Source organism: Danio rerio, chromosome 14 (genome assembly GCF_049306965.1).
Source record: "Danio rerio strain Tuebingen ecotype United States chromosome 14, GRCz12tu, whole genome shotgun sequence".
In the NCBI taxonomy this organism is placed as follows: Eukaryota; Metazoa; Chordata; class Actinopteri; order Cypriniformes; family Danionidae; genus Danio; species Danio rerio.
The window spans coordinates 1,281,292-1,305,000 of record NC_133189.1 but is presented as its reverse complement, the minus strand read 5'-3'; the positions used below and the strand labels follow the sequence as shown (position 1 = coordinate 1,305,000).

Below are 23,709 nucleotides of genomic sequence, written 5' to 3'. Positions count from 1 at the left end.
AGATAGATCGCTATAATCCTGGACCAGGCCGTATCCTGAGCAGCTTGTTTGTTCCGTCACTATTGCCACTGGCTTGCTTGGTTTGGGACTTGTGGAGCTGCGCATCAATTGATTTGCTCTTCTTCTTTTGACTTTCAGCAGTGAAATTAAACCACACTAAACTGAACTGTTTCCCAGAGATGGGTTGCGGCTGGCAGGGCATCCGCTGCATTAAAAACTTGCTGGATAAGTTGGCGGTTCATTCCGCTGTGGCAACCCCGGATTAATAAAGGGACTAAGCCCGATAAGAAAATGAATAAACTGAACTGAACTTCAACTCTGACAACTGAACTACACTGTTTCAATTCACTATAATCTTCTGTGTTCAGCTGCTTTGACACAATCTGCATTGTAAAAGCGTTATAAAATAAACATGAGCTGAATTGATGTGTTTTTGTTTAAGCCTCAGTGACAGACAGATCATGTGTTAATCATCCACGGTTTGTCTCTGTCAGTTGAACTTCGTGAAGGAGCAGTTTGGAGACACTCAGAGGGAATGGCTGCTGCTGGTGTGCATCGGAGCTTCGTCTGGAGTCGGGCGACTGCTGTTCGGGAAGATCGGAGACCTCATACCTGGAGTCAAGAAGATCTACATGCAGGTACAGAAGCATGTCTGACAATCACTGTAGAAAACATTTCCACTGTGTTTAATGTTCAACTGTGTATAAAATAACTCTCTCAGGAAAGATGATGATGTGGTGCATCAGTTTGGTTGACAGGAAACATCCGTGTTAATAATTGAACATCTTCAAAAGTACCATTCACATTTTCCATCAACAGACGATGTTTTCTACTGAAACTGAATGTTCTGCTGCAGTTTATGTTGTTATGAGATGTTCACCTGTCTGTTTTTCACTTAGTACACAAGCATGCACATCATAACACAATAATAATGTTGCTGTAAAGCAGACTTGTCTAGAATATGGCAGAAATATCAACCTGCAGTGCCTCGTCCTGATCTGGAATGTGAGTTGTTCAGTATGCAGTTATGCACTTTTAAGAGCTCATGCAAGAGTGTTGGTCGAATGTGACCTGCATATTCTGAAATCCTTCATTAAAGAATGCACTATAGTCATTTTAATCAGCGACCTTCAACTGTGGTTAGTAGTATTTCAATTTAAACAATACAGAATGTGTGTGTGTGTGTGTGTGTAACTGGATGTGTGTATATAAATAGTCAAGCCTCAAATTATTCATACTCCTGGCAAATTCTGACCATAAGTTTTTGTTGAAATGCAAATAGTAATATTTTTGTACATCGTCTTATTATCTTTTGGGAGCATTCTGGGTTGTTTCCAGTCTAAAGCAAACTTGCCGGTTGAACAGAAGTAACTTTAAGTCTGAATTTCTGAGGGGTGTGAATAAATCTGGGCTTGACTTTATGCATGTATAAGATGAGTTGAGGACAAATGTATGTACAGGACAATATTATGACCCCTCCTGTGATGTTTTTTTCCAAATACTATCTATAGTTCTGTTTTTAAAAGCTTTTTGTAGTCAATTAAAGCTAACATTGACCTTAGCATTGACCTATTTCTAAAAGAAACAAGACTTTCCCCAGAAGGAAATAATAGGAAATGCTGTGAAAAATTACCTTGCTTACCTAATTCAATATCAGAGAGTGTCTGTCTGTGTGTGTGTGTGTGTGTGTGTGTGTATACTGTATATAATTAATTATATAGAATCTATTTTTCACAATACTTGTCAATTAGTAGGCCACTTTATTAGGTACACCTGTCCAACCGCCCAAATTCTCACTTAATAAATATGAAATTCATGCAAAGGCAACCTATTTCATTTTTTTGCCATTGTTTCTGTTTGTTCACCCCTAAACTCTGACTCTAATAGCATGCATTTATTTTATTTCTTTGCAATTCATCCTTCATGCGTGTGAGTTATTTGACAGTGATTGCAGCATTTCTCCTCATCCTCTGATGACTGTTGCGTTTACAGGTGGCCTCCTTCATATTGCTGGGCCTGATGTCCATGATGATTCCTCAGTGTGCCGTGTTTGAGGGTCTGGTGGTGGTTTTCGTGCTGATGGGTCTTTGCGACGGCTGTTTCATCACGATTATGGCCCCCATCGCCTTCGAGCTGGTTGGACCCATGCAGGCGTCACAGGCCATCGGGTACCTGCTGGGACTCATGGCCATACCCATGACTGCAGGGCCGCCCATCGCAGGTCAGAATCAACAACATCTACCGCTTTATGCTAAAGGAACATATGACTATCAGTGTGGAAACATTAGGGATGTTATACATACAAAATACATAGCACTGTTCTAGTGGTTTCTAGTGGATATTTGAATCAAAACCTATTGTGTCTTAAGTCATAATCTGTTTTGAGCACATGATGTGACTCAACAGAAGTAGTATTTGTGAGTTAAACTATAGTGAGTTTGGTGCTCTGCCATGAGGAAAGCTGCAGGCGGAGTGATACGGTCATTGAAGCAGTTCCTGTGTGTGTGTGTGTGTGAGACTAGCGGGGCATAACATCCGTCCGCACACAATAAAATCTTTATATGAAACTGGTATATAAATATGTTGAAAATGCGGCGTTAATCAGGCAGCATGCTGATGTTGGCTGCGTTCCTCAGATAAGACGCGCACACGCACAACAGACCGAGTGTTTTTCCACTTTACTGCTTCAGCGGACAAGATTTATTTTGGAGGGTAAATTCCAAGGTCTCCCTGCGAGCACATTCGGTTTGGACTGTTGACATAAATGCTGTTGTTCAGTGATGATGACCTCCATATGTGTCCAGTTCAGCTTTAACGGGTTCTTATTATGCCTATGCACAAGATATAAAACAAGTTAGTTGTGTTGTTAGTTGTTAGTTTATTATACCCTGTTGAAAATGTCCTTTTTTAGGTCAGAGGGATTTTGAGCTGTTTCGGTCTGCGCCTTTAAATGCAAATGAGCTGGTTTTCCCCGCCCACTGTTTGATAAACACTGCAGAATGACTGACAGATACTGATGAAGCGGATATTCAGTCACAAATACCATGGTAAAACTGAACCAGGCCGTTTCTGAATGGTAATTGGATGTAGTTGTTGTAGAGCCTTCCTGCTATTATGAATGAGCCACACGCAAATGCCGTTACACACACACAGGTTGGGATTGATGCCTTATGAGGACCCTCTATATGCATTATGCATTTTATACAGTCAAAACCACTAATTATATGGCCCCACCCCACCCCATTGCATTGAAATTTGATTGGGTTACAGTATCAATGCATTAAAGTTTGCAATTAGGTATGCACTTATACACTATTTATGCAAAAAATGGCTTATAATAGTCCATAAGTATGCAATTTGGAATGCAAATGTATAATACTTATAATAAAGTGCACACAGTAAGTATTTGAAAGACACATTTATTCTATAAAAGCAGTAGAATAGTGCATACGTGTTTGATTTGGCACACTCTTTATTATTTATACTATAAAATGGCATAGGATAGTGCACAATTATGCAATTTAAGATGCATATATACAATATACAATATACAATTTATAATTAAAATGGCAAATAAAAATGCATAATTTGGGACGTGCATATACCGCATAATACCAAATGGCGTAGAATAGTGCATATTGTAAGTATTTGGGACACACATATACACTATTTATTCTATAAAAGCTGTAGAATAGTGCATAAGTGTGTGATTTGGGAAACACTTTATTATTTATACTATAAATAGGCATATAATAATGCACAATTATGCAGTTTGGGAAGCACATATACACTATTTATAATTAAAATGGCATAAGTATAATAAAAAGTGTGCAAGTATGCAATTTGGGACGCACAGATACAGTATAATACAAAATGGCATTGTACAGTGCACACAGTCAGTATTTAGGATGCACATATACACTATTTATAATAAAATGGCATAGAATAGTCCATCAGTATGCAATTTTGGATGCACATATACAATACTTATAATAAAGTGCACACAGTAAGTATTTGAAAGACACATTTATTCTATAAAAGCAGTAGAATAGTGCATACGTGTGGGATTAGGCACACTCTTTATTATTTATACTATAAAATGGCATAGGATAGTGCTCAATTATGCAATTTAAGATGCACATATACACAAATTATAATTAAAATGGCATATAAAAATGCATAAGTATGCAATTTGGGACGTGCATATACAGCATAATACCAAATGGCATTGAACAGTGCACACAGTAAGTATTTAGGATGCACATATACATTACGTATAATAAACTACATACAGTAAGTATTTCAGATGCACATATGCACTATTTATTCTATAAAAGGAGTAGAATAGTGCATAAATATGTGATTTGGGACAAATCTTATTATGTATACTATAAAACGGCATAGAATAGTGCATAAGTGTGCAATTTGGGATGCAAATACACCATTTATACTATTATAAGAGCTAAAGTAGTACATAAGTATATGTGATTTGGCAAGCATCTTAATATTTATATAATAAAATGGCAAAGGATAGTGCATAAGTATTCAGTTTGTGATGCACATATACACTACTTATTTAAAAAATGGTATAGAATAGTGCATAACTATGCAATTTTGGATTCAAAACAATACCAAATGTCATAGAATAGGGCATACAGTAACTACGACTCACATATACACTATTTAAAATAAATAAGGCATAGAGTAGTGCATGAAGTAGGTATTTAGGGTGCACATATACACTATTAATAATAAAAACGACATAGAATAGTGCATACAGTAAGTATTTAAGACGCACATATACACTAATTATTATAAAAATGGCATAGAAAAATGCATAAATATGTGATTTGGAAAACACATATACAATATTTATTAAAAAAAAGGCTTATGTTAAGTATTTAGGATGCACATATAGGCCATTTGTACAACTAAATGGGGTATAATAGTGCATAAGTATGTGATTTGGTATGCACCTTATTATTTATATTATATAATGGCATAGAGTAGTGCATAAATATGTTATTTGGAATGCACACATACACTATTTATAGTAAAAAATGGCGTTGCATAGTGCATAGAATATTTATAATACTAAATGGCACAGATTAGTGCATACAGTAAGCATTTGGGATGCACATATACACAATTTATACTATAAAATGAGTATAATTGTGCATGAGTATGTGATTTGGGAAACCTCTTATCATCATACTATAAAATGCATAGAATAGTGTATAAATATGCAATTTGGAATGTACATATGCACAATTTATAATAAAAATGGTGTAGAATAGTGCATACAGTAATTATTTTGGATGCACATATACACCATTTACACTATAAAAGTGGTATAATAGTGCAGAAGTATGTGATTTGCTATGCACCTTATTATTTATATTTAAAATGGCATAGAATAGTGCATAAATATGTCATTTGGAATGCACACATACACTATTTATAATTTTAAAAATGGCATAAAATAGTGCATAGAATATTTATAATACCAAATGGCATAGAATAGTGCATACAGTAAGCATTGGGGATGCACATACACACAATTTATACTATAAAAGCAGTATAATAGTCCATAAGTATGTGATTTGGAACAACTCTTATCATTTATACTATAAAATGCAAAGAATAATGTATGAATATACAATTAGGGATGTACATTTGCACATTTTATAATAAAAATGGCATAGAATAGTGCACACAGTAAGTTTTTTTGGATGCACATATACACCATTTACACTATAAAAGTGGTATAATAGTGCAGAAGTATTGGATTTGAGACAGATCTTATTTATACTATAAAATGGCATAGAATAGTGCATAAGTGCGCAATTTCGGGTGCACATATACAATATTTATAATAAAAATGGCATAAAATAGTCCATAAGTATGTGATTTGGAAAGCTTATACACAATATTCATTAAAAAAAAGTGCTTACAGTAAGTATTTGGGGTGTACATATACACCATTATACTACTAAAGGGGGTATAATAGTGCATATGGATGTCATTTGGGACACATTATTTATACTATAAAATGGCATAGAATAGTGCGTACAGTTAGTATTTGGGATGCATATTTACACTATCCATTCTATAAAAGCAGTAGAATAATGCATAAGTATGTGATTTGGGACATCTCTTATCATTTATACTATAAAATGCATAGAATAATGTGTAAATATGCAATTTGGGATGTACATATGCACAATTTATAATTAAAATGGCGTAGAATAGTGCATACAGTAAGTATTTGAGAGGCACATATACCCCATTAATACTATAAAAGGAATAGAATAGTGAATAAATGGACCACATATGTCCAAATCTTCAGGTTCATTAGTGAACTACTGCTGTTTCAAGAACTCTGAATAGTCAGAACTTCAAGCCTCATTTATAGTCTCTGTTTTCAGAGCAGCGCTTCGTGTCAGGGATATTAAAAGTAGGTTTGGATTGGCTGTGTCCTGCTGTTAGTTCATATATACTTGGAGCCGTGATCTGACTTCCAAGTGTTATTTTAGGGTTCAGGCTTTTAGGTTGTGTTGTTTAGATTGTGAGTGATCTTGACGGAGAGCGTCTACAATGTCTGAAGGGCAGCTGTAGTTGTTTTTCTAGCGATGCTTCCAGACTGAAAGCCTCATTGAGATTCCTGCTGGACGGTTGTGAAATGAAGAGCATTTGAAGATGAACTTGGCGGTCGACGCGGGGAGTCTCTGTTGAGTAGTATTGGATTAGTTCCATTATTTAACAATGCTTTGTATTTAAAGTCAGCATGGCATTGGACACATTTAAGCGGTGAATAAGCACTGTCTCTTATATATGCAGTATATATGCAGGTGAAGATGAAACTATGAGCCCTTCTTTAAAATTTGAATTAAAAATATGTATATATCCCATGGGCGACGCGGTGGCGCAGTTGGTAGTGCTGTCGCCTTACAGCAAGAAGGTCGCTGGTTCGAGCCTCAGCTGGGTCAGTTGGGGTTTCAGTGTGGAGTTTGCATGTTCTCCCTGCGTTCGTGTGGGTTTCCTCCTGGTGCTCCGGTTTCCCCCACAGTCCAAACACATGCGGTACAGAGGAATCGGGCTAAATTGTCTGTAGTGTATGAGTGTAAATGGGTGTATGTGAATGTTTCCCAGAGATAGGTTGCAGCTGTAAGGGTTGCGTGGGTTTCCCCCGTGTTCCCCGGTTTCCTCCCACCGTCCAAAAACATAAATCATAGCCAATCAGCTCAACCAAATTACCACCGAAGACAATCTTAATTTACACTTCTCACACGGTGACAAGCTGGGGAGATCTCGAGACCTACCTGAGCTCGAACTCCCACTGGAGGGAGCCCAGTGCTCGAGGATATTACGAGCTCAGGGCTCTCTCCCGGGACAGCATGCCAATTACGCTTTATTGATTATCAGCTAAGTGTGAACTCTTGAAAGCCAATTTATTTCACCTGGAAACTGGAGCACACGGAGGAAACCCACACCAGCATGGGGAGAACATGCAAACTCCACACAGAGGCGACAACTGACCCAGCCAAGACTCAAACCGGTGACCTTCATGCTGTAAGGCCACAGTGCTAACCACTGAGCCACCGTGCTGCCTTCATATACAGTAAATGTGTTTTATATTTAACTTTATTCAGTTCTTTAAATGCAACTCTTCACTGTGTCATTTAAAATAACCATGTCATTAACACAGCTTTTCTAAACTCTTACCAGTAAGAGTGAATATTTAATCATTCAAAAGTGCCTGCTGTTTTCCTCATTAAATATTCAGTTTTTCTTGGAGAAGCGTCAGATTAGCGGTGTTAAAGTCTATCACTGCTGCCTTTTCATCTCTAATATCTGCTCGTTTCTCAGGTCTCCTTCATGATCACTTCGGGAACTACCACGTGGCGTTTTACCTGGCCGGCGTCCCTCCGATCGTGGGGGGAATTGTGATGTTTTTCGTGCCTCTGGTCCACCAGCGAATGCAGAAACGGAGGAAAGAGACCGACGATCCCAGCATGGACAAAATGCTGAAGAACTGCTCTAATGGAGACATGCTGCCCGGATACACGGACATGGAGACACACATATGAAGCCCTCACGCACACACAAAGGTAAAGCATTAACAGCAGAAGTCACTCAAAAGTTCCTGTACTCATACACAGTTAAAGTCAGAATTATTAACACTCCTGTAATTTTATTTTATTTCAAATATTCCCCAAATGATGTTGAACAGATACAGGAATCGTTCACAGTATTTCCTCTAATATTGTTTCTTCTGGAGAAAGTCTTATTTGTTTCATTTCGGCTAAAATAAAAGTAGTTTTGAACTTTTTTAACCTATTTTAAGCTCAATATTATCAGCCCCCTTCAGCAATATTAGTTTTGCTACAACTATACAAACATTAACATGTTTTCAAATATACATTCATATACAAAGTCATTTCTGATCACTGATTTCTTTTCTCTTTGCCATGATGACAGCACAGAATATTTGACTAGATATTCCACAAGACACTAGTAAGTGTAATATAATGATTTAAAATACTGTAGAAAATCATCCTTGCTCTGTTTTAAGCACTTGGGAAATATTCAAAAAGTATTGTTTAAAGTTATTATTATTATTATAACTAATTATAATGATAATAATAACAATAATGATAATAATAATAATGACAACAACAATAGTCATAATGGTAATAATAATAATGATAATAATAATAATGATGATGATGATGATAAAAACAACAACAATAATAATGATAATAATGATAATAATAATAATAAAAACAATAATAATAACAATAATAATGATAATGATAATATTAATGATAATAATAATGATAATAATAATAATAATAATAATAATAATATTAACAATAATAATGATAATAATAATGATAGTAATAATATTTATAATAATAATGATGATATTAATAATAATAATGATAATGATAATGGTTATTAGAATAATAATAATAATAATAATAATAATAATAATTATTATTATTATTATTATTATTATTACTATAATTAGAATAATAACAATAATAATAACAACAACAACAACAATAATAATAATATTAATACTAATAATTATAACAATAATTATAATAATAATAACAATAATGATAATAAAAACAATAATAATAATAATAATAATAATAACAATAATAATAATAATAATAATAATAATATTAACAATAATAATGATAATAATAATGATAGTAATAATATTTATAATAATAATGATGATATTAATAATAATAATTATAATGATAATGGTTATTAGAATAATAATAACAATAATAATAATAATAACAATAATAATAATAAAAAATTATAATTAGAATAATAACAATAATAATAATAACAACAACAATAATAATAATATTAATACTAATAATTATAACAATAATTATAATAATAATAACAATAATGATAATAATAATAATAATAATAATAATGATATTAATAATGATGATGATGATAAAAACAACAACAATAATAATGATAATAATGATAATAATAATAATAAAAACAATAATAATAATTATAACAATAATAATGATAATGATAATAATAATGATAATAATAATAAGGATAATAATAATAATAATAATAACAATAATAATAATAATAATAATAATAATAATATTAACAATAATAATGATAATAATAATGATAGTAATAATATTTATAATAATAATGATGATATTAATAATAATAATTATAATGATAATGGTTATTAGAATAATAATAATAACAACAATAATAATAATAATAATAATAATAATAATAATTATTATTATTATTAGAATAATAACAATAATAATAATAACAACAATAATAATAATATTAATACTAATAATTATAACAATAATTATAATAATAACAATAATTATAATAATAATAATAATAATAGTAATAACAATACTACTACTACTACTAATACTAATAATAATAATAATAATAATTATAATTATAATAATTATTATTATTATTGTTATTATTATTATAATGATAATAATAATAAAATAATGATAATGATGATAATGATAGTAATAATAATGTTGATCATGTATGCACATCATTATTGGATTATAAATATTGCAAATGCCTATTTATATTTTTTATTGTAAATCATTATATTTTTTGATAACAAAACTTACAACAGGTACAAAAAACTGCTAACTTTGTGATTTTTCTATTGCCCTTGTCAACAGTTAAAAGGGACAGTTCACTCAAAAATGTACATTTATCCACCACTTACTCCCTCCAAACATTTATGAGCTTCTTTCTTCTGTTGAACATAAAGGAAGATACTCTGAAGAAGGCTGAAAACCGCTAACCATTGACTTTCATAGCAAGAAGAACAAATACTATGGAAATCAATGGTTACAGGTTTCCGACAATTTTTAATGGTCTTCTTTTGTGTTGAGTAACAGACAGAAAGTGGATACAAATAAATGGCTTTTTTTTTTGGTGTACTGTCTCTTTAATTTTGGAGCCACCTAGTGTAGACGAAGTGTTTGATGTGTGTGTGTTTCTGTCTGTCCGCAGGGATTCATCTCAGCAGCATGGGTAGTGTGTGTGTGTTCAATGTGTGTGTGCGTATCTCTTCTCTGCTGCTTGGCTCTAATCAGTTTGGATGTCTGAAGGCTTTTCCCTTTGCTCGACATGATCATCTATCAAGAGCTCAAACTCTTCGAAACTCCCCAAATGCCGAGTCTGAAACTGAACGCAGAGCTCAGGTAGAGCCCAACTATCAATTAAAACAGGACAACGGCACCTTTAAAGGAAAAATAACCTTCATTAATTCAATGTTTTTTATGAGCTTGATGGGTGTTTGTTTCTATTTCCTTTCTAGATTATGCAAATCAGATTTGTATGCTTTAGATGTTTCCAGAATAGGATTTTTTAAAAGCATTACGCATAACGCAAGACTTTTGGAGAGATTTCGGAAACTTTTATGAGACAAATCCATCTTTGTGCACTTTCTGCTATTGACTTGGATAACCTCAGCCGTGATTTCTCTGATCATAACGCAGCATGTATGACTTATGTAGAAAGGAAAACTAAATGAGGAAACTTTTGTATGATTTTCTTTTTTAATAATGATATCTGCTTAATTTAGTTAAGTAATCAGCTATGCAGTAAGGAGTTCACAAACTGTGCCATGACCATTGAGCCAGATATAAAAACTAAAGGAATTAATATTCATAAACAGGGTGACTCTCATGAAAAAATACCAAAAAATTTAAAATTACATTTTGCATTTTTTACTTTTGCATTTTGTGAGGAAAAAACATTTTCATCATCACTTAAACCCTTCAACATCCAGATCCATACTGTAGAAATTAAATGACAGTATAATACTGTAAAAATTAAAATGATCATTCAGTTTTTATGTACGTTTACTGACAAAAATCACAAGAACAGTTTTAATCATCACTTAACCCCACCAAAAAATCCAGATTCATACTGTAAAAATTAAATTACAGTATTTTACTTTAAAAATAAAACAGTTAATTATTGTAGTGTTTATTCAGTTTTTGCATGTTCACTAGTTAAATTCACAAGGACAGCTTTCATCATCATTAAAAAACCCAAAATCCAGATTCATACTGTAAAAATTAAATGACAGTAAAATACTGTAAACATTAAAACGATCATTCAGTTCTAATGCATGTTTACTGCCAAAATTTACAAGAACACCTACACTAAAAACCCACAAAATCCAGATTATTACTGTTGAAATTAAATTACAGTATAATACTGTAAAAATTAAAACGATCATTCAGTTTTTATGTACATTTACTGCCAAAATTTACAAGATCAGTTTTAATCATCACTAAACCCCACCAAGATTCATACTGTAAAATTTAAATTACAGTATTTTACTTTAAAAATAAAACAGTTAATTATTGTAGTGTTTATTCAGTTTTATACATGTTCCTAGTTAAATTCACAAGGACAGCTTTCATCATCATTAACAAACCCAAAATCCAGATTCATACTGTAGAAATTAAATTACAGTATAATACTGTAAAAATTTAAACAATTATTCATTCTTATGCATGTTTACTGCCAACATTTACAAGAAGAGTTTTCACTGTCACTTAAAACCCACAAAATCCAGATTCATACTGTAAAAATTAAATTACAGTAAAATACTGTAAAAATTTAAATGATTATTCAGTTCTAATGCATGTTTACTGCCAAAATTTACAAGAACACCTACACTAAAAACCCACAAAATCCAGATTCTTACTGTAGAAATTAAATTACAGTATATTACTGTAAAAATGAATACAATAAATTATTGTAGTGTTTATTCAGTTTTATGCATGTTCACTAGTTAAATTCACAAGCATAGCTTTCATCATCATTAAAAACCCCAAGATACATACTGTAAATATAGTATAATACTGTAAAGTTTAACCAAACTATCTATGTTTACTGGGAAATTCACAAGAACAGTTTTTACCATCATCATCAAATAAACAAATCCCAGCCAGATCTCATGAGATCTGGAGATCCTGATCTCCTGATCTTATTACAAATATTCATACGAATTCATACGAGTTCAGTTGAATGAAAATGTACGATTTTAAAAAGGAGGCGTGGCACCAAACTCCACCCCTAAACCCAACCGTCTTTGGGTGATGAGCAAATTGTACTAAATTGTATGAATGAGATTGTACGAATTCATACAAATTGGCCACAAAATCAAAAAAGTTATGAAGTGGCGTGACATTGTGTTGCAAATTCAGATTTATACTGTAAAAATTTTATTACAGTATAATACTGTAAAAATTAAAACGATTAATTTTAGTAGTGTTTACAATTTCATTCAGTCTTGTGCACATTTACTACCAAAATTCACCAGTTTTCATCATCACAAAAAAAACTAAAATCCAGATTCATACTGTAAACATTAAATCACAGTATATTACTGTAAAATTGAATCAATAAATTATTGTACTGTTCATTTAGTCTCATGCATGCTTACAAGCAAAATTCACAAGAACAGTTTTCATCATCACAAAAAAAAACAGTATTCAGATTCAAACTGAAGAAATTAAATTACAGTATAATACTGTAAAAATTAACTAAAAAAACTACCTGTTTACTACCAAAATTCACTAAAAAGAGTTTTCACCATCCCCAACCACCCCCCCCCACACACACACACACACAACACACACACAAAAAATCTAGATTTATTTTGTAAAAATTAAATTACAGTATAATACTGTAAACATTAAACTGGTAAGATATTACAGTATTATACATTTTCTTTACATATTCCCATTTATTTTAATGTCTCTTTGCGATATCTAATTAAATTAAATTTAATTAGTTATTAATTGAATGATAAATCTGTGGCATTTATGCAAAATCTAATTTCTTGTTTTTGGTGTTTTTCCATGAGATCAACCCAAGGACAGAATCACTACATTTACTACCAATATGTTCTCAAATCCTCACACGTGTGTGTTTGATTCCATTTGGACTCCTGATTATTGTATTTTTTTAAGGAAGTTATATTTTTGGTTATTATGTACAGTGTCTCGTTTGTTACATCTGAAAACAACCTGGCATTTGGCTTGGAGTTGAATGGACTTGAATGAAGACAATCAAAGCTGAACTGAACGATGAAGCTATAAAAATGACGGACAAAACAGCTTTGCTTTAAGCAGAACAGTAGTATTACACAAAGTGGGCCACGTTTATGAGTATTAATCGATCGATATGGGACATTTAAAGCTGTTTAGTGTTTTAATTTTCTTTTCTTTCTTTTTTTAAAGATGTTGATTGTGTATTGTCAATAACATTCAGTCATTAGCTTTTCTTCAGTCTCTGTTCCAAACACTAGTGAGCTGCAAACATTAAAAGTAATTGAATTAAATCAGTGACTTAAACTAATGAAAGCCGTTGTGAATTCAGCACTATAAAGCGTTCCAGAATTGCGAGAACATTTTAAACAGTTTCCTTTAATTTTTTAACTGGAATTGCCCACATTAAATGTATAATTTAATGTAGGTAATTCCAGTTAAAAAAATAAAGGAAACTGTTTAAAATGTTATTAAATGTTATTAAATGTTATTAAATGTATAATTTAATGTAAGCTGAATACATTATTGGGGCGGCACGGTGGCTCAGCGGTTAGCACAGTGGCCTCACAGCAAGAAGGTCGCTGGTGCGAGCCTTGGCTGGGCCAGTTGGCATTTCTGTGTGGAGTTTGCATGTCCTCAAAAAGTCCCTCAAAACACATACAGACCTTGTTTTAGAGATAACTTGATATAAACATTTTAATTAAAAATCTTAGTTTTTGAAATATAATAGGTTTATCTTGGAGATTTATGTACTCGCAATTCTGGAATCACACCTATATAGAGTATTTTTATTGTTATATGATGGTAAGTTTGCCATCAACAGTAAGAGACTCACTAGTATTTGGAACACATTGCAAGAAAACACTTCTTATTTTTGTCTTGTTTCTGGTCTAAATATCTAAAAAGTCTTAAATCAAAAGCATTTTTTAGACTTATTAAGTTAACATTAGGTGCGTTAAATAAACCTGAAGACAATGCACTGGAAAAACAGCTCACCTGATTCGAATGTTATCACTCGATTAAATGGGCGTTATCAGCTGATCAATATGGGCCATTAGGGGCCTTCTGTGCCTACTGGTAGCCCAGAAGGCTGTTATCATTCATCCACATGGTTAATTAGCTATACTAATAGAGAAGACTTCAGATATAGATCTGTTTTTACATTACTGTGAGATTGAGTTCGGGGTAGGGGCAGGGGTAGACACTAATACAATACAATTAATAGCTAATTTAATAAATAATATAAATAATTCTCATTAACTTCCAGACGCAGCCGTATGTGATCTATCTGATTAACCATAATAGCAGCCTTCTGAGCCTACAAGTACGTGCAGAAGGCCCCTACTGGCCCATATCTATCAGCTGACAACCACTGATAATGCTCATTCAATCCTCAAAGCTTTTCTTACTTAGACTTTTGTCTTGTTTCTAGTATAAATATCTAAAAATTCTTAAATCAAGAAGTATTTTCTAGACAAGCACAAAATGTAGACTGTTTTCAGAAATAGTGAGTTAAAATAAAGTGAGTTTTTCCCTTAAAACAGGGGTGTCCAAAGTCGGTCGATGGGGTAAACAGCATTACATTTTATCAAAGCAAAAACAAGAACACTCCATTGGTAGATCATTTAGCTTGTTTCAAGGAAAAACTCATTTAATTTCGACCCCATCTATGATAGCCACCAGCAAGCACCAACAAATCTGCCACCAAATGGACTACAAATCCTGTCATGCACCTCACACACACACCTGTTCTGATTTTTCCTAATTACACACACAGCTGAAGCTTGTCATCCCTGATTTCCAGGACTATAAATGCACCTCACTCCCTCACACTAGTTGCTGAGTCTTGTTGTTTATCTGTACTGTGAAGGGAACACTGATGATCCAAATGCAGGATTTAATCTACAAAATGATCAGGCAAGCAATAGTCAATATAGAAACAAACAGATGTCAGCAGTCCAGAGACGTGGTCATAAACAGGCGGATGGTAAAAGGCAGGCAGCAGACAGTAATAAAGAGTAAAACAAAGCAAGGATCAAACACGGCAAGGAAAACCGCTCATAATTAGGCTGACGTGAAACTGACGTTTCGACAGTGTCGAGATCCCAAAGTGCAAGTGTTTCGAAACAATGCACCGAAGCATGCTCTGAAACATTCAGGTCACATGGCTAGAGTGTTTTGAAACACCTGGTCATGTGACCAAAGCGATTCAAAGCATCGATCAGTTCAGAAGTATTTCGAGACCTGACGAATCTGCATTTGACTGACAAGCAACTTCTGTCTATGTAGCCTAGTGGACTGGACGTGTGCACGTTGTTACTGTGCTTCAAATGGCTTCGGATCCGAATCCCGACTTGTACAAATACTCCGAAATCATGATTTTATGCATTTTAGTAATGTTACTGTTTTATGGTGCAGTCTAGATAGGATACAGCTGCAGATACATCATCAATTTAGCATCATTTTTGTAACACTGTAAAACAATAATTAATATTTTTACAGCACTGTGATGGTTGGATTTAGGGTTTGGGTAGACATTAAATACAGTAAATGGGAAGTGTATTAAATAATATCAATAATTCCTGTTAACTTTCAGCCACAACTGTGTCTGATCTAGCAACAGCCCTGTTTTATGACCAAAACAAGACATATTTATTCACAAAGTGTTTATTCGGATGTCAGAACAATGTTGAAACAAAACAATACAAGAACAGAACATTTCAAACTGATATTCAGCATTCAAAATAGCTGCATCAGCCTGGATTCGAACCCATTATCCCTGCATGGTAGTCAGGAACCCTCACCGCTCCACTAAATCATTTAAAAGTTCAATTCTGCAAAGTGGGGTTTAATACCTTCTTTGCTGAAGCTGTTCCAGTGCAATACATAAAATATGACCACTAGGTGTCACTGTGGAGTGGGGTTTCAAAAACGTTTCGACACATTTGCTTCGACTGTTTTAGTGTTTCATGAAGCCTCGCTTTGCCCACCACTACTCGTAATGTTAACAGTACAGATAAACAACAAGACAGCATCTAACGTGAGGGAGTGAGGTGTATTTATAGTTCTGGAAATCAGGGATGACAAGCTTCAGCTGTGTGTTTGTAATGAGGGGAAATCAGAACAGAATCAGGTGTGTGTGGGAGGTGCATGACAGGATTTGTAGTCCGATGGCGGCAGATTTGTAGTTCTCCGGTGATCTGCAATAACTAGATAGCTGTAATAGTTCTGAAAACAATAAATTATCTTGTCTATATTTTAATATACAATTTCAGATATTAAAACTAGAATCAACACACAATCTCTTAGTAAGAAATGCATTTTTGGCAGAGCATCATTTTGTTTACCCCACTAGCAGATTATTTACCTTGTTTTAACTAAAACTCACTTCATTTGTGTCTATTTTTTGACTATTGTGGTCTTGAAAATGCTTATTCGATTCAAAATAATTTGATATTTCAACTTGAAACAAGTTATAAAGGTGTTTTTTTGTAGTGCAGAGCGGTGTAGATTGTCTCTATTTTCCTCTGTTTATTTGTCAGCTGTTTCCCAGAATCCCTCTAACCAGCCGTTTCCATCCGTGTTGTCATGGAGATCTGTCCATGAGTTAATTAACGCGGTTACAGGTACATCTCTTCTCAGAACTCATTAGACTCCCGGTTTAAAACAAGAGAAATGGTCACGATCTTAACCAAACTGCCTCAGTCGACCCTGTGCTGCAGGTTTAACCAGGAGACGGCGCTTCTCCTCAGATTATACAGTACTGTGTGATGATGACTTGTTTGTTTTGTGTCATTTGAAACAAACCCATCGTCTTTAATGGGAAAAGGCGAAATCCTGCATACCTCAGAAGTCTGTTTCATACTAAACCCTGGTGCACTTAAGTGTGTGTCGATTTGCATCTTTGAGCCTCAAAGCCACGATTCCTGACGTTTTTGTGTGTCTGTGAGTGATCAGCATGTGATTATCGGTGCTCGGCCCTGTAGATCAGCCCTCATCATGATGTTTTGGAGTTTTGGTCGTGCCATTTTTATTTTTCAGAGTGTTTTATATGCATGCGAGAGAAAGAGGGAGAGACAGACAGACAGACAGATGCATTTAGAAACTCAGGGAGTGCAGACGTTTTTCATTTCTTCATCGCTTTAAATGCCAATTATTGCACATCGACTCGTAAATCTCTCAGTTTTAATCACAATGGTATTTGGAGAATGAATATTTGGGTGAGTCTCATCAAATCACAACACATATTTTAGCACAAAACGGTTTTCTCACACAGTATTTATGTCTCGTTTTCCATTCACGATAAGCAAATCAAAAAGATAAAAAACAATAAACAAAAAATGTCACACGTGAGAAATGAATCTTGTTTACTTAAATGGATTTTCTTGACCTTGTTGGCAGTTTTGAGAACAAAGTTATTTTAATTTGAACTTGTAGACTTTCATATCTGAAGTCATTAAATGTGGGCCTTCAATAATTAATAATAAAAACTGTATTGATAAATGTAAAGAAAATAAAAATTAGATGGAAAACTAAATTTCAGTGGCGTACTTTGGCGTACTATAATATTTGTAGGAACATATGGAACATTTTACAGCATATTACAGGAAAATGCTTCATTTATGTAAATATAAATATGAAACAATCTAAAATAAAAGTATCTTCACTGTAAAAAGGAATCAGTTAATTTACTTTAAAAAGTGAGTAAACCCATTATAACCTGGAATTGTTAAGTTTAATTTTTATAATTATGCACATAATTATTTTACTTAATTTCAAGGCTACTGGATTACTCACTTTCTGTAAAGTCAACTAATCGATTTAAAAGCAACAGGTTTACTCACTTTTTCAAGTAAGGTCAACTAATCTCTTTAAAAGCAACAGGTTTACTCACCTTTTTTTTAGATAAAGTCATCTAATAGCTTTAAAAGCAATGGGTTTGCTCTTTTCAAAGTCAACTAATAGCTTTAAATGCATCAAATTTACTCACTTTATTTAAGTAAAGTTAACTAATCCTTTTTTAAAGCAACAGGTTTACTCACTGATTTTGAGTAAAGTCAACTAATCGATTTAAAAGCATCGCATTTACTCAATTTTTTTCAAAAGTAAAGTCAAGTAGTTGATTTGAAAGCCTTGGTTTACTCTCTTTTTTCTAGTAATGTCAACTAATCTTTTTAAAAGCGTCGGGTTTACTCCTTTTAATGGTAAAGTCCGCTAACAGCTTGAAATGCATCAGGTTTTCTCTTTTTTTTAAAGTAAAGTCAACTAATCTCCTTAAAAGCATTACATTTATTAATGTTATTCAAGAGTAAAGTCAAGTAATCGATTTAAATGCATCAAATTTACTCACTTTATTTAAGTAAAGTTAACTAATCCTTTTTTAAAGCAACAGGTTTACTCACTGATTTTGAGTAAAGTCAACTAATCACTTTAAAAGTGTCGTGTTTACTCATTTTAATGGTAAAGTAAGCTAACAGCTTTAAATGCATCAGGTTGTCTCTTTTTTTAAGTAAAGTCAACTAATCTCCCTAAAAGCATTACATTTATTAATGTTTTTCAAGAGTAAAGTCAAGTAATCGATTTAAAAGCCTTGGTTTACTCACTTTTTGAAGTAAAGTCAACTAATCGCTTTAAAAGCGTCTGGTTTGCCCTTTGTGACAGTAAAGTCCTCTAATAGCTGTAAATGCATCGGGTTTTCTCACTTATTTTAAAGTAAAGTCAAGTAACCTTTTTAAAAGCATGGCATTTTTTCACTTTTCTCAAAGTAAAGTCAACAAATCACTTTAAAAGCATCTGATTTACTCACTCTTTTAATTAAGGTCAACTAATCACTTTAAAAGCATCAGGTTTACTCACTTTTTTAAGTAAGGTCAACTAATCACTTTAAAAGCATCTGATTTACTCACTCTTTTAAGTAAGGTCAACTAATCACTTTAAAAGCATCAGGTTTACTCACTTTTTTAATTAAGGTCAACTAATCACTTTAAAAGCATCTGATTTACTCACTCTTTTAAGTAAGGTCAACTAATCACTTTAAAAGCATCAGGTTTACTCACTTTTTTAATTAAGGTCAACTAATCACTTTAAAAGCATCTGATTTACTCACTCTTTTAAGTAAGGTCAACTAATCACTTTAAAAGCAACAGGTTTACTCACTTTTTTAAGTAAGGTCAACTAATCGCTTTAAAAGCAACAGGTTTACTCACCATTTTAAGTAAAGTCAACTAATCACTTTAAAAGCAACAGGTTTACTCACCATTTTAAGTAAAGTCAACTAATCTCTTTTAAATCATCAGGTTTACTCAAGTTTTTTAAAGTAAAGTCAACGAATCGCTTTAAAGGCATCTGATTTACTCACTTTTTTAAAAAGTAAAGTCATTTTATTGCCATAAAAGCTTCCGGTTTTCTCATTTTTTAAAAGGTAAATCAACTAATCTCTTTGAAAGCATCGCATTTACTCACTTTAAAGTCAAGCAATCGATTTAAAAGCAACAGGTTTACTCTTACTCTTTAGGTCAACTTATTGTTTTTTACAGTGTGAGCTGGTCCAGATATTAATAGGGTGTCATTCACGCTCGCACTGATTTTCCTCATGTTGTCACAAGCACAGACTCGTACAGCTGACCTCACACCGCTTCTGTCTTCCACCAATGATTTTTGTCTAGATTCAGCTGGATTTCATATAGAGAATGTGGATGATTTGTCTGTCTCTCTCTTTCTCTTCTATTGTCCTGGTTTCGCTTTAGGTCATTTTAACCTCGTAGATTCAGTGCAGAGTTTAGTGTATGTAAAATATAAACTCATATATTTTCTAGCCTGCATTATCCCATCTGACTTTCCATGACCCAATCAGCATTTTTAACTCACTTTGTGTCTGATTATTAACAGAATAATGATTTCACCTTCACTCTTACCTTACAAAACTGCCTTTCTACAATCCCGTCCACTTTATTTCAAGGCCAGATGAAATTCTACCTTTATTTGTCTGTTTGTTTTCCTGCGTATTGCATAAGGAATCAAATATAGAGGACGCAATAAACTTTATTTTTCTGTAAATGTTGAACTGATGTGCAAACACGAGCTCTGTTTTGCTGCCGGATCGATATTCTTGCCCTTCCTCATGTGCCTGCGCTCGAAAATAACCCGCATTTCCCCCAACAGGCTTCTCGATTAAATGGTTTACAGTTGTCAAACACAACAAAAAGCTGTACTTGTGTTTAAGTACTTTTCTCCTGTATGCATACACACAGAGCTGACCTTTAGGGGTCAAACTGTTTGACCTCTAGTAGGAACTGTGTCTGTCCCAGCTGGTGCTCACATGCTTTAAAGCCTGATTCAGGCCATAGGGCTTCAATTAAAGGGACGGTTCAGACAAATAATGAAACTTAATTCATTATTACACACTCTAATTAAACCCACAAGACCTTTGCTGAGCTTCAAACACAAATTGAGATCATTTAGATGAAATGTGAGAGCTCTCTGACCCTGGAAAGACAGCAAGGGTCCCACAATTTTGATTTATAAGACCTTTTAAAGTAGAGGAGACCAATGTATATTGATTTCCATTTATTACAAGAACAGTCCAGAAAGAGACTTTTGGTTTTAAGGAAAATAGCTTATATAACCCGTGACTTAAAATAAACTTAATAAATAATTTAACGATTCAATGCTCAGTTTATAATCTTGTTTACAAAGACAACAAATCATTATATTTATTTTTTGGTCTTATTTTCAGTTAATAATTACAAGATGGATCAGTTTTGAAGAATTATTCAGTGACACATTTTTGATGGTTGTTTGCCGCCACCTGTTGGTTTGTCTATGTAATTGCTACAACCTTTATTCAGAGCATTAAGTTGCTCTTAACAAATTAATTTGAGCATTTTATAATACATTTTAATCATTTTAAAATAATCTTTACCATAAACATGTGTTTATGTATGAACACACTACACACTGGCCTACACACTGTTCCAGTTGTGTCCACTAACTAGTAAAGTCAACTAATAGCTTTAAAAGCACCAGGTTTACTCACTAATTTTTTTTTTTTTAGAAAAAGTTTTGGTTTTAAAGAAAATAGCTTATATAACTCGTGATTTTACAAAAAAGAACTCAAAAATAAATAACCAGCTAAATAAATAAATGATTCAATGCTCAGTTGTTAAAGTGCTTTACATTACAATCTCGTTAACAAAGATAACAAATCATATTATTTTCAGTTAATAATTACAAGCTGGATCGTTTTTGAAGAATTATTCAGACACATTTTTGATGGTTGTTTGCCGCCACCTATTGGTTTGTCTATGTAATTGCTACAACCTTCATTTGGAGCGTTAAGTTGCTCTTAAAAGGTTAATTTTTAAGAGCAACACACTACACACTGGCCTAAACACTGTACCAGTTTTGTCCACTAACTAGTAAATTCGACTAACTGATTTAAAAGCTGCTGGTTTACTCAGTTTTTAAACGTAAAGTCAACTAATAGCTTTCAAAGCATCAGGTTTACTCACTTTTTTTTTTCAGAAAGAACCATTAGTTTTGAAAGAAAATAGCTTATATAATCTGAGGTTTTAACAAAAATAAACTCAAAATAAATAACCTAAACAAATAAATAAATGATTTAATGTTCAGTTGTTAAAGTGCTTTACATTATAATCTTGATAACAAAGACAACAAATCATTTTATTTATATTTTAAGTCTTATATTTTAAGTCTTATTCTTATTGATAATTACAAGATGGATCAGTTTTAAAGAATTATTCAGTGACACATTTTTGATGGTTGTTTGCCGCCACCTATTGGCTTGTCTATGTAATTGCTACAACCTTCATTTGGAACGTTAAGTTGCTCTTAAAGGGTTACTTTGATCACTTTATAATACGTGTAATCTCTGCCATAAACATCAGTGTTTATGTATGAACACACTACACACTGACCTACACACTGTTCCAGTTGTGTCCACTAACTAGTAAAGTCAACTAATAGCTTTAAAAGCACCAGGTTTACTCACTATTTTTTTTTTTTTTTAGAAAAACTTTTGGTTTAGAATATAGCTTATATAACCCGTGATATTACCAAAAATAAACTCAGAATAAATAACCAGCTAAATAAATAAATGATTCAATGCTCAGTTATTAAAGTGCTTTACATTATAATCTCATTAACAAAGACCACAAATCATATTCATTTCAGTTAATAATTACAAGATGGATCAGTTTTGAAGAATTATTCAGTGGCACATTTTTGATGGTTGTTTGCCGCCACCTATTGGCTTGTCTATGTAATTGCTACAACCTTCATTTGGAACGTTAAGTTGCTCTTAAAGGGTTACTTTGATCACTTTATAATACGTGTAATCTCTGCCATAAACATCAGTGTTTATGTATGAACACACTACACACTGACCTACACACTGTTCCAGTTTTGTCCACTTACTAAAGTCGACTGATTTAAAAGCATTTGGTTCACTTCTTAAAGTAAAGTTAACTAATCACTTTAAAAGCAACAGGTTTAATCACTTTTTGCAAATAAACTTTTGGTTTTAAAGAAAATAGCTTATATAACCCGTTATTTTAACAAAAATAAACTCAGAATAAATAACCAGCTAAATAAACAAATGATTCAATGCTCAGTTGTTAAAGTGCTTTACCTTATAATCTCATTAACAAAGACAACAAATCATATTCATTTCAGTTAATAATTACAAGATGGATCAGTTTTGAAGAATTATTCAGTGACACATTTTTGATGGTTGTTTGCCGCCACCTGTTGGCTTGTCTATGTAATTGCTACAACCTTCATTTGGAGCGTTAAGTTGCTCTTAAAGGGTTACGTTAATCATTTTATAATATTTGTAATCTCTACCATAAGCATTAGTGTTTATGTATGAACACACTACACACTGATCTACACACTGTACCGGTTTTGTCCACCACACATTCTTCACTCATCGTTTCATTTGACATTGAAGCCAAAGTGTGTGCGTTTCGAATTGCGCAGCTCCAATTCTTCTCACTGAACATGACCTGAATTAATTAGTCTTAATTACTTCATTAATGTCATTGTTCTGTGTGATTATTAAAAACTGTAG

At 33.0% G+C, this 23,709-nt stretch overlaps 1 protein-coding gene and 1 long non-coding RNA gene across 4 annotated transcripts in view; one reads left to right on the top strand and one right to left on the bottom strand.

The window, feature by feature from the left end:
* slc16a2 (solute carrier family 16 member 2) overlaps positions 1–13,686 on the top strand; it is a 46,619-nt gene extending 32,933 nt beyond the window's left edge. The window contains exons 4-8 of one of the 3 annotated variants that reach the window (XR_012389367.1): positions 495–638; positions 1,993–2,221; positions 7,870–8,111; positions 8,482–8,517; positions 10,561–13,686. Coding sequence is in view for 2 of the 3 variants with exons in the window: in XM_073921128.1 (XP_073777229.1) it covers positions 495–638; positions 1,993–2,221; positions 7,870–8,090 (594 nt within the window). In the remaining variant the exon portion in view is untranslated. 3 annotated transcript variants of the gene reach the window in all.
* Positions 13,687–16,276: 2,590 nt separating this feature from the next.
* On the bottom strand, positions 16,277–21,275 carry LOC141377652 (uncharacterized). Its single transcript, XR_012390136.1, has 3 exons — positions 19,826–21,275; positions 18,514–19,474; positions 16,277–18,462 (listed from the first exon to the last, which is right to left on the bottom strand). It is a non-coding gene; the product is annotated as an uncharacterized lncRNA (long non-coding RNA).
* Positions 21,276–23,709: the final 2,434 nt, after the last annotated feature.